Source organism: Salvia miltiorrhiza, chromosome 3 (assembly GCF_028751815.1).
Source record: "Salvia miltiorrhiza cultivar Shanhuang (shh) chromosome 3, IMPLAD_Smil_shh, whole genome shotgun sequence".
Taxonomy (NCBI): Eukaryota; Viridiplantae; Streptophyta; class Magnoliopsida; order Lamiales; family Lamiaceae; genus Salvia; species Salvia miltiorrhiza.
In genome coordinates this window covers 51,215,174-51,227,888 of record NC_080389.1, presented here as the reverse complement: position 1 = coordinate 51,227,888, position 12,715 = coordinate 51,215,174, and the positions used below count along the sequence as shown (strand labels likewise).

The window sequence follows — 12,715 nt, the reverse complement described above, 5'->3', positions numbered from 1 at the left end:
CTGCGCGGAGCATAGCTGGTCATAAGGACTCATCTAACTTTCGCGGCTTACGATTAAGAGAACACCTTGCACGGAGCATAGACGGTCAGAGGGACCCGCCTAACTTTTGTGGTTTACGGTTAAGAAAGAACCCTCTGCGCGGAGCATGGATGATCCGGGGGATGCATCCAACTTTTGCGGCTTACGATTAAGAGAACACCCTGCACGGAGCATAGATGGTCAGAGGGACCCGCCTAACTTTCGTGGCTTATGGTTAAAACAAACACTCTTCGCGGAGCATGGATGATCCGGGAGATGCATCCAACTTTCGCGGCTTACGATTAAGAGAACACCCTGCACGGAGCATAGACGGTCAGAGGAACCCGCCTAACTTTCGTGGCTTAGGATTAAAACGAACCCTCTGCGCGGAGCATGGATTATCCGGGGGATGCATCCAACTTTCGCGGCTTACGATTAAGAGAACACCCTGCACGAAGCATAGACGGTCAGAGGGACCCGCCTAACTTTTGTGGTTTACGGTTAAGAAAGAACCCTCTGCGCGGAGCATGGATGATCCGGGGGATGCATCCAACTTTTGCGGCTTACGATTAAGAGAACACCCTGCACGGAGCATAGATGGTCAGAGGGAGCCGCCTAACTTTCGTGGCTTATGGTTAAAACAAACACTCTTCGCGGAGCATGGATGATCCGGGAGATGCATCCAACTTTCGCGGCTTACGATTAAGAGAACACCCTGCACGGAGCATAGACGGTCAGAGGAACCCGCCTAACTTTCGTGGCTTACGATTAAAACGAACCCTCTGCGCGGAGCATGGATTATCCGGGGGATGCATCCAACTTTCGCGGCTTACGATTAAGAGAACACCTTGCACGGAGCATAGACGGTCAGAGGGACCCGCCTAACTCCTCATCAGTAATGTTTCAGAATAATTTTTTTTCCTCTATCCTCTTTCCTCTCTCAAAATAATGTTGTTTTACCTTCCTAAAAAAATGTTGTTTTACCATTAACTTATTAAAAATCGTGAAATTGGATTTATATGAAAAAATATTTAATGTAAATTTTAAATTAAAATTTTATGACAATCTTTAATTTAGGAAAGATAATCAAAACTACATTTAGAACGAATAAGTTATGATTATGTAAAGTTTCGGAATAAATTTTTTCCTCTCTCCAAATAATGTTGTTTTACCATTAACTTCTTAAAAATCGTGAAATTGGATTTATGAAAAAATATTCAATGTACATTTTAATTTAAAAGGTTATGACAAAATCTTTAATTTAGAGAACAAATAATCAAAAGTACATTTAGAACGAATAAGTTATGATTATGTAAAGTATCAAAATAATTTTTTTCCTCTCTCCTAAATGCTAATTAACTTACTTTAAGTTTTTTTTTTAAGTTTCTATATTAATTTTATTTGATTTTTAAGATCAATTTATGTTGTTTTATTTACATAGTTTTTAATTATAAAAGTTTTTAGTGCAATCAACGAGAAAGAAATTATATTAGTTCATTTTAGAACTCTTTAATTTAATAAATCATAAAAAATAAATTTAGAATGAATAAGTTATGGTAATTTAAATTATAAAACAAGTTTTTTCTTTTTTCTTTATTCTCTTTAATGTTTTCTTTAAATATCATATTTCCTTAATGACGTGTTTACTTTTTTTTTCTACTATATTAATTTTGTTTATTTTTCTATATAAGGGAAAAATAAGTAGATATCACGTTTGTGACATAATAATTAAGTGATACATTGAGTGCGGTAAATTGTGACATTAAATTTATTTATTGCAAGAAATATTTTATGTTGCAATTTTATGTGACATTTAAATTATGACATGTCACAAACAACTACGTTATATTAATTAGTGTCGCAAATTAAGACATGTCATTTCAATTAGTGTTGTATAAATGATGCATGATTTATGACATAACAATAAATGATGTAGAAAATGTGGTTTATTTTGCGACACTTAATAAAATTTTGCAACAAATGTTATATGTCGCAATGTTATGCGGCATTTTAAATATGATGCTACAAGCGTTGTGGAATTTTGAGTCATATTAATTTAAATGTCACGAACGATCGTCGCAAATTATTATGCAACATTTAAACTAATGTCACATCAAGTGTCGCAAATGAACATGCGTCGTTAAACTAATGATGGGCCATGTGTCGCGAATTCTATGCGGCAATTATTTAAGTGAAGCACAAAGTGTCATATACGTTGTGTCATTATTGAAAAATAATGTCGTAAATTTACATCATTACCTTTTGCGACACAATTGATCGCGACGCAGAAAATGTCGCAAATTATCTTTTGCGACATTAAAACTAAAGTTTGCGACACCTTTTTCATGTCGCAAAAGCTCGTCTTTCTTGTGTTTTACATAATTTTTTTAATTATAATTGTTTAGAATGTAGCAAAGGTGAAGAAAAATATATTGGTTCACTACAAGAATTCAGCTCATAGACAACATAATATAGACAACATGCTTCAAAACCTGTTGTCTAACATGACTATAGACAACGGTGTTTCAAAAACTGTTATCTATTTTTGGCGGTCATAGACAACGGGTCTGAAAATCATTGTCTATTATGACTATAGACAACGGTTTTCAAAGAAACGTTGTCGATTTAGGACGGTCATAGACAACGGTCACAAAAACCGTTGTCTATTAGAGAATAGACAACGGTTTTCAAGACCGTTGTCTACGATTTAGGACAGAGATTCTCAGCTTCGGCCGCCTATTTCCTTGCATCGTCGCCGATTCCTGCACTCGGCCGCCTATTTCCTTGCCTCGTCGTCGATTCCCGTCCACAGCCGCCGCATTCCCCTGAGATTGCGATCTAACAGTTAGCTGCCATATCCAAGCCGGAGCTGCCGGTCAGAATCACCACCACAAATACCTTTGGCAGCCATTATTATCCTTTCAAGACCAAACCATATCTCTTCTTACGCCTCATCGAAGAATCAGTAGGTAATTGAATTTCTTATTCTTTCTTTTTTTGGTTTCCTATGTATCCTGATACTTTTTTCGATCCTCATTGTTTATGAACAAGGAATGAAGTTAAAATTTGGCTATTATTGCTATAAAATGTGAGATCTGGATTCTCCTCAAGATTTTTTTTTCAGCTTTAGATTTGCTATATTTTGCTCAATTAGTTAGGAAATGTTGTTGTTGCTGCATTGTTGTTGCTATATTTTGCTGTTGCTGCATTGCTGTATTGGAATTTCGTTGCTCCATCTGCAGCTGATGGTTGTGACATTTTCTCAAGGAATGAGTTATTCTGATGGCTGAGATTGATGAACTTTGATGGCTTCACCCCTCCCAATTTTCATGCTTCACATTTTCTCTTCTTTGATCTTTCATCTCTGGAATTGCAAGAAATCCTGCTTTTAGCAGCCGAGGCAATTCGATCTTGTCTCCCTCATATTCTTCAGTAGGGGTGAGCATTCGGGCGGGTTGGGTTGAAACCGAACCGAAATACCCAACCCAAAACCCAAACCGCCTAAAAAATTTCGAACCAAACCAAACCGTTTGACTGGTCAAAACCGAACCAAACCGAACCGTAAATTTTCGGTTCGGTTCGGTTAGGTTTGGCCAAAACCGTTTTTTTTTTTTAAAAAAAAAGCTATAAGCAAAAATTAAAGTACTATGAATAAGCAAAAATTACCACATCTAGATAAAACCATTTACTTCTACAACCAAGAGTTTGTAAAAATTAAAGAACAAGCACATAATAAAAATCTTATGTACATTTGAATTTAATGTAAAGTGTAAAATTCTAAATTTAATTTTTAAATATTTATTAATTAATTATTTAAAAATAAATATTTATTAATTATATTTAAATCGGGCGGGTTCGGTTTATAAACCAAACCATTTTTCTCAAACCGAACCCGAACCGTTTTCTGACGGTTTGAAAATTTTCAAACCAAACCGAACCGTTTTCTCTACATAAACCGAACCAAACCGCCCGGTTTGGTTCGGTTCGGTTCGGTTTGGCGGTTCCGATTTGGTTTTCCTCAGCCCTATTCTTCAGCCTTGTTTCCATAAAGCTTCAACCTAATTCCTAGACCAAATCCAGAATTATGAGTAAGAAAACACACAGTTTGCTTGCATATTATGTTCCATTTCAACTTATAATTGGAGTATCATTCTTATATTATGTTCTTTCTTTTCATTATATATATATATATATATATATATATATATATATAGAGAGAGAGAGAGAGAGAGAGAGAAGGGTTCAACAGAGAAGCTAAATATTGTGGAGAATAGAGAATTCGTAAAATAAAAACGAACAGATCTATAATTTTAATGAACAGATGAATGTACCGCATGAACAACAATTTGACCCGGGTTCGAATCCTGCTGGTGGTGAGTTTTTCTATATTTTTACTAAATACGTCTGTTCATTAGTTATGTTGATCTGTTCGTAAAATATATAGATTTGTTCATGATGAATAAAAAGATAATTCTCTGTTGAACTCAACCCTATATATATATACCTATATATATATAGGGTATGGTTCTAGAGAGAACTACATTATTTGTGAGAACGGGAGAACCATCAAATCTAATGCATCCACTATAAAAATTAATGCATTCGCTGTTAAAATTAATGCACTAAAAAAATTAAAAAAAAATGCTCCCTTCAGGATTCGAACCCAGGATCTGCATTCATCCAACAAGATGATGCATCCACCGTAGATCTTGATGATCGAATGGCTGAAAATGGTTCTCCGGTCTTCTTTTATTTATGGTTCTTTCTTGAACCTCTCCCTATATATATATATATATATATATATATATATATATATATATATATATTTACAGTATTTGGCTGCTGGAACAAGCCAAGACCAGCATGTCTTGATCATAGTTTTCTTTCAATTCACATTCATTTCAACAGAAGTGAATCTGTTCTGGATCTTGAGCTTTTATGTAATTTTCCTTACTTACTTTTGCTTTCTTTTCTGATCTTTCCTTCAATATAACTTTCCTTTCACTATATCGATGAATAATATATGTATGACCGAACAATTATGAGCTTGTTTGATCATGTGATCTTTCAAATACTCAATCTTGCAAGCATTGCTAAGAGGAATATATATAGCTAGGCTGCTACTTCGTCTTATGAAAATTGGGAGGGGTTTAATTTTGCTATTTATCTCTCCAAATGTGGCCTTTGATTTGTGCTTATTTGCATTTTGTAACTAGATTTCCACTAGTGATCATGCTGCTGCTGCTGCTTTTAAAGTGAATGTCAACTCATTACATTATTTTCCTAGTTAAATATAATAATAGAATTTTGCTTTACCCAGAACGATTATGGGCACTAATTCTACCATATTTAATCACACTTTACTAATTTTGTTTCATGTGAAGGTGTGATGCAATTTTTAATCTTTAAATTCCTATATCTTTTTGGCACAGATATCTAAGAAGCAGCCACAGAGAGAGAAAAGAAAGAGATAAGCTTTTACGGTTAGTTTGCTATACTCTTACTTTTATTTTTGCACCATGGTTCAAGTGGCAACCATGGTTATGTAAATACCACAGACAAGCATGTATCTAGGTAGTAGATTATGTAAATACCATAGATAAGCATGTATCTAGGTAGTGGATATGGAGAATAGGTTGGGGAATGGCTCGTTCCATTCCATTTGTTGTTGTGGCGATGGCTTGGAGCCGATTATGTGCTATATGTGCTATATGTAACGTAGGGTATGTGAAAATTATTAAGTTTTTTTCAATTAAAATGATTATGTTATATTATACTTGTTGGTAACTATTTATTTATTCTTTTAGTTGGCATTGGGTCATCATGATGGTTTATCCCCATAAGGAGACAATATATGTGTTGGATCCATTGACTGACAGTTGTCATGTTGAGGAGTGGAAGAGCATTATGACGACGTAAGTTTTATTATTATTTTTTAGATTAATTTAGATTATTTGTTTTTAATGTATATTATAATATGTGTAGAGCCATAAAAATGTTCAACATGAGCATAGGAATAAGGGGGAGACAGAATCTTTTGTGGGAAGTGATCGATGTATGAAATTATTACCTTAAAATTATGTTTCACTTGGATTAAATAGTATGTTTAGTTGTTTACTAGTATTATTAAATGTGACAGAGTCCACAACAACCTGATGGGAAACAGTGTGGATTCTATGTTATGCGATACATGAGAGATGTTATTGATAATATTGTATCTGATCACTCTCTCCCAATAATTACACTGGTAATTGTAATTTATAATTTTTATTAAATTTTACTTCAAGACAATTTCTATAATTTCATATTTGATCACAAGTTTGTCTTTCTTATAGTTTGCAGGAGGATGCTACTCCAAAAAGGAAATTGATGAAGTAAGGATAGAGTGGGCAGAATTTGTATGTAAAATCACATATGAGTGATGATGGGTAAGTTTTATATAAAGTTAATTTTTTAATATTTTTGAGATATAAGGTTAATAAATTTTATAAATTGATACTTGAAATATTCTAATATTGCAGATGGTGTAACTTGCTTGTTTTCGGTGTTTGCAGTTATGTTTCAATTAGTAGGATGATGATGTTTGGATTCTAATGTAATGTAGGACTAGGATGATGATGTTTCGATTCTAATGTAATGTAGGGATGATGATGTTGGATTGTATTGTAATGTAGAATGATGATGATGGATTATAATGTATGAATTTTATTATTAATTTATGTATTTTTAGCTTTTCATATTATATTTTTAGATTTATTGAAATATAAATTGAAAAAACAGGAAATTTTAAATAAAAATGCAAGATAAAAACTGTAATATAGAATAGACAACGATCAAGAACATGCTGTATATAAGGGAATAGACAACGAATGATCAGGCGTTGTCTATCAGAGAATAGACAACGGGTTTTCGCATGTTGTCTATCACAGAATAGACAACAAACGCCAAGACGTTGTCTATGAGAGAACAGACAACGATTAGACCGTTGTCTATGACCGCCCCTCAATAGACAATACTCTCATTTACAACAATTGATTTTGTAATAGACAACGTGTTCTGACCGTTGTCTATTAGCGTTTGTTTTGTAGTGGTTCATTGTATAACTCTTTTTTAAAAATGATATTTTTGTATTTATTTTAATATAACTTTGTAATGAGTAATTATATGTATTAAAACTATAATTTCAAATATGAGTTTTTAGTTATGGTTGTGTATTAAAATATTTATTTATTAAGTAATAAACTCTATGATGATGATGATGATGTTGTGTAATGCTAATTTTCATTATCAAATAATTTTCAATTGTTTAATAACTACAATTACCATTACAATTTATGCAAAATCATAAATTTACGTTTTCAATTTCGGATTTTTATAGAGTATATTTTGTTTTATTTTTCAAGCATACTTTGCATTTGCTTATATTTTGATTATATTTAATAATTTATGTTTATTTATTTGAACATGTTGTTTCGTTTGATGTTCTCAGTGCATGACACAACTATATAATTTTGAAGAATTGTAAGATTTATAAATATCATTAATATTGTTACATCTTGAGATGATTAGGTGTTATGTGTGTCACAAAAATAAAAGCATGCATGTCACAAAATTTAGTGACTTTTGAGGGCATACATAATCTTATGACACGTAAAGATGTAGATTATTTTCTATTTATGATATATAAAAAAGTGTAGCTATATTTTGTAGGACAACATATTTTTAACTAGTGTTTTGAGAAAATTAATTTTATTAGTAGTAAAGTAATATAATAAGAATTGTGTGTGTGTGTGTTTGAGAGAGGGGGAGAGAGATCAAAAATATATTGTGACATTTATGTGCAACAAAAATATTTTTGATAGCTAGCTTCAGATGTAGCAAATTTAGTTATATATATATATATATATGAATAAATCTCACAAAATTTATTATATTTTTAGTAAAAACATTTATATTTTTACATGTAATAAAATTTAATTTAGCTAAATTAATTTTGTTATACTTAAAAATAGGATTAATTACACCAAAAACCATGATCTTTGGTCGGATTTCCAAACTTGCCATGAACTTTTTTTTTTATAAAAAATTCCCTGAACTTAAGGGGTTGAACAATTTTTCCATGATTTTTGAAAATCCCCAAATTGAGTGCTGACATGGCATTTTTGAGTGACCTGAAAAATGATATGGCACCGCCGGACGGGAACCAAAACGACGTCGTTTAGTTGGGCATAAAACGACGTCGTTTTACCTCAAATTCTAGCCCCCGTCTTCTCCTCTCTGAACTCCGGCGAAGAGCCGCCCACCGGACCGCCCCTGCCCTCAGTTTTGCAGAGCCCTAGTTTTCCAAATCTCTCATTCCTTAATCTCGCCAGAGCGATGAAAGGCGGCGCGAGGTCGGGTGGAGAGGGAGAGGGCGGTAGAGGGGGTTCGATGCGGCGGAAGAGGAAGGCGACTGATCTAGTGATTGTGGGAGGCGGCGTGAGGTCTGGAACGACGCGAGAAGGAGGAAGGCGGAGGTGGTATTCCGCCGGAAGAAGGCAGCGGCGGTCCTTTGGCAGCGGTCCACCGGCCGACTTGGAGAAGGGGGAGGGAACATAATGATTTTTTTTATTTTTTTGTTTATTGTTTTTCCAAGTACGGGCCACATCAGCTCGGTATTACCATGTAGGCGACAGGTCAGCTTGGTATTACCACGTAAGCGGCACGTCAGCTCGGAGCTTCACCGGAGCAAAAAAATATGGAAAAATTGTTCAACCCCTTAAGTTCAGGGAAAATTTGATATAAAAAAAAAGTTGATGGCAAACTTGGAAATCGGCCCAAAGTTCATGATTTTTCGCGTAATTAACCTTCATATAACAAATTTTATAAATTTCTTGGTGTTACTAAAATGATGTCAGTATTGGATTTTTTTTTATTTTTTTTTATTACGAGGTCAATACTCAATAGTGGAAAATTTTATTATAATGTTATCTAGACGTGCAAATGATGTGTGTGCGACTTATTTTTTCCTATATATAGGCGCATCGTCCTCGCGAATTGCAAAATAGTCCCATCCACCTCATTCATTCCTCCTCCATTATTACTCCTTGGCATCTGAAAAAAATGGTGAGTTCCAGCAATGGCGACTACGATTGGGCCAAGGAAGTTAAAGAAATCGACGAAACAAAAGCCGGTGTGAAAGGTCTTGTCGATACCGGCATAACAAACATCCCCAAAATCTTCGTGCATCCGAAGACCAGTTTCGAGACCCATCCTCCACCACCCACACCCGCCCACGGCTCCGATCTGCCGACGATCGACTTCCAAGGGCTGCGGAGCGGAGGTGAAGGGCGGCGCGTGGTGGTGGAGGAAATCCGCAAGGCGGCTCAAGAGTGGGGGTTCTTCCGCATAGTGAACCACTCGATCCCAGTGGAGACGATGGACGCCATGCTGGCGGCGGTGAAGCGCTTCCACGAGCTGCCCCACCACGAGAAGGCGGCGTTCTACACGACCGACCAGAGGCGGAGCGTGAAGTTCAACAGCAATCTGCCGGAGCGAGAAAACGAGTTGGGTTGCTGGAGGGATATCCTGAGCTTCCTCTTCTACGATGACCAGCTGGAGCCCGAGGAGATACCCTCTGCCTGCAGGGAGCAAGTGCAGGAATACGTGAAACACGTGATCCAGCTGAGGGAGGTGATGGCGGAGCTGCTGTCGGAGGCGTTGGGGCTCCGCAGCGACTACCTTTCCAGCATGGAGTGCATGAAAAGCGAGGCGCTGGCGTGTTTGTATTATCCTAAATGTCCGGAGCCGCACAAGACCTTCGGAAACAAGTCGCATTCCGACACCACTTTCTTGACCTTACTCATGCAAGACACCATCGGCGGCCTCCAGATTCTTCACGACGCTCAATGGGTCGACGTCCCTCCGGTTCGTGGGGCCCTCATAGCCAATGTTGGTGATCTCTTGCAGGTCAGTACCTTAATCGATTAATTAACTCGTCTATATATATATATATATCACTGTTTTAACTGTAGGTGTGTGTCTGGAATATATATATATAGATCATTAGCAATGACAAGTTCATAAGCGTGGAGCACAGAGTGGTGGCGCAGGCGGTGGGGCCGAGGATTTCGGTGGCGAGTTTCTTTACTCCGAGCAGGAAGGCGATGGCGAAGGCGTTTGGTCCGATCAAAGAGCTTGTTTCGGAGGAGAGTCCGGCGGTGTACAGGGAGGTCATGTTTGGAGAATACATTGAATTTTACAAGACTAAATTTCAGGGTTCCACGTCAGCCTTGCCCCATTTCAAGATTCAATCACTTTGACTTCATCTCACATGTCCTACTCATATGCCATCTTAAGTTTATTCGCACAACATTTTATATTTGGACTGCATCACATTGCGGATTTCTTTTATATATATATATGATATGCAGTTGTTGCTTTTGATTTATTTTAATTTCTGTAACAACTATTGGTTCATTAATGTCTCTCAGTTTTTTTTATATTCTTCGTTGTTGGAGCGTTGCTATCACCGATTCACCATCCACATGCCAATTCTTTTGCTGTTTTCGCGACATTTGGATATGCATCGTATATGTATTGTGACAGACACTCAAGATTAATATTCTTATATTATATTTCAAATTTTATAATAAATTAATGTTATTAATTATGTGTGTGTTGTTGGTTCCGAACGAGTGTTTTGTTGATGTACGAGTGATACACTAATTAGAACTTTTTCGCTACTTAATTAGAATTATGTATATAAGGAACATATTCAGTTGATAATGAATCAATTGAGTTTGATTTCAATAAGGTTACAAGTAGATTAATTAATTTTCGGATAAGCGTCTTCACACGGTTCTCATTGACCGCTTCTTCAGCCGGCTAGTCGGCTAAACTGATTAGGGATGGCAATGGGATGGGGATTGATTTTCCATCCTCATACCAGCCTCAAAATAATACCCCCATACCCGCCTCCATATCCATTTAAATCGGGGTGAGTTCGGGGCGGGGATTACCCAGCGAAGGAAGGGTACTCGTCGGGTACCCACCAATTTATTTATTTATTTATTTTACAAAATTTTCTTATACAACAAGCATTTTATCCATTCCACCAAACATATAAAAACTCAAAATAAATAATAGTAATATTCAATATCACAAACAAATTAACCATAAATTTCACAATTAAAACTTCAATATATCTTTTAACAAAAACTCTATCAAGCATATAAAAATATAAACGAGGCGGATCCGGGGTGGGTCCATATTAGTGGACTAAAAATCAGCTGCAATGTCCGGTCAACCGGTTCTTGTTTCACTTTGCACATCCAATGAGTTTTCTACTATTACTGGTCTTTTTCGTCAGTAGGATCTCCTCATCAGCTGGTTCTTTTCTTAAGTTGGATTTTCATTTCAGTTGGAATCCTATCTTCAGTTGGGACTCCTTCTTCAGAAAAATCTTCTTCTCCAGTTGGGATGATTTCTTCAGCTAAGAATTCTAGCAGTCTTTAACTTTAGAATTTCTTTATATCTTTTTCACTTTGACATAGATTTCAACTTGCTCTCTGGCTGGGAACTTCCTAATTTATTAGTTAGTTTGGTTATTATCGGAGTTTCATTATCATTAAATTTTGACATCTTCAAAATTATGAATACGACAATATATAGTGTTGAATAAGGCTGTATATAGTCTTGAATAACGATATTCAAAAAATTAGTAAAATTTTCGCTCCCTCTAGGATTCGAACACAGATAAAAAAATTTCCCATTCACATAAATATCACCTATATGATACATTAAATCAATATTTATAAATCAATCTAAGATCTCACTACATATAGGCATACAAGGGATATTGGAACGCTCCCCTATATATATATATAGGGTCAAGTTAAACAGAGAATTATTATATATATATTTTATTTTGAACAAGTCTATACATTTTACGAACAGATCAACATAACTAACGAACAGACGTATGTAGTGAAAAAAGAGAAATACTCGCCACCAGCAGGATTCGAACCCGGGGCAAATTGCTGTTCATGCGGTACATTGATTTGTTCGTAAAAATTGTAGATCTGTTCGTTTTTATTTCACGAATTCTCTATTATCTAAATATTTAGCATTCTCTGTTTAACTTTTCTCTCTCTCTATATATATATATAGGGGAGGGCTACAGTAAAAACACTTCTTAAAATATAAATATAAACGTTTTATAATGCACGAATTTTATCCAACAGGGTTACGAATTCATCCAACATGGTTACGAATTGTGAAAAATAAATTTTTGCTACCTTTGGGATTTGAACCCAGGACCACGAATTCATCCAAAAGGGTTACGAATCAACCATAGATCTTGATGATCTAAGGGCTGAAAATCATTTATATTTTATACACTTAAGAGTGTTTTTATTCTAGCCCTCCCCTATATATATATATATATATATATATATATATATATATAGGGGGCGGTTATTCAATAAACCACCCTTATTTTAAGAATTACGAATCAGCAAAAATGCATGAATTTTATGTATAACACGCATGAATAAACTGTATAAAGGCATGAAATGCGAAAAATAATTTTTCGCGCTACCTTTGGGATTCGAACTCATGACCATGAATTTTTTGCGCTACTTATGTTGATCTGTTCGTAAAATGAATAGATTTGTTCATAATGAATAAAAAGATAATTCTCTATTGAACTCAACCC

At 35.4% G+C, this 12,715-nt stretch overlaps 1 protein-coding gene and 1 long non-coding RNA gene across 2 annotated transcripts; both read left to right on the top strand.

Annotated features, from left to right (window-relative positions):
• The first annotated feature begins 2,729 nt into the window (after positions 1-2,729).
• LOC131014199 (uncharacterized) lies at positions 2,730-6,733 on the top strand. Its single transcript, XR_009098102.1, has 6 exons — positions 2,730-2,987; positions 5,451-5,933; positions 6,004-6,073; positions 6,158-6,265; positions 6,354-6,446; positions 6,540-6,733. It is a non-coding gene; the product is annotated as an uncharacterized LOC131014199 (long non-coding RNA).
• Positions 6,734-9,047: 2,314 nt separating this feature from the next.
• On the top strand, positions 9,048-10,501 carry LOC131014198 (1-aminocyclopropane-1-carboxylate oxidase homolog 1-like). Its single transcript, XM_057942092.1, has 2 exons — positions 9,048-9,966; positions 10,059-10,501. The coding sequence occupies exons 1-2, from the start codon at positions 9,121-9,123 to the stop codon at positions 10,317-10,319; spliced, it is 1,107 nt and encodes a 368-aa protein (XP_057798075.1). The 5' UTR covers positions 9,048-9,120; the 3' UTR covers positions 10,320-10,501.
• Positions 10,502-12,715: the final 2,214 nt, after the last annotated feature.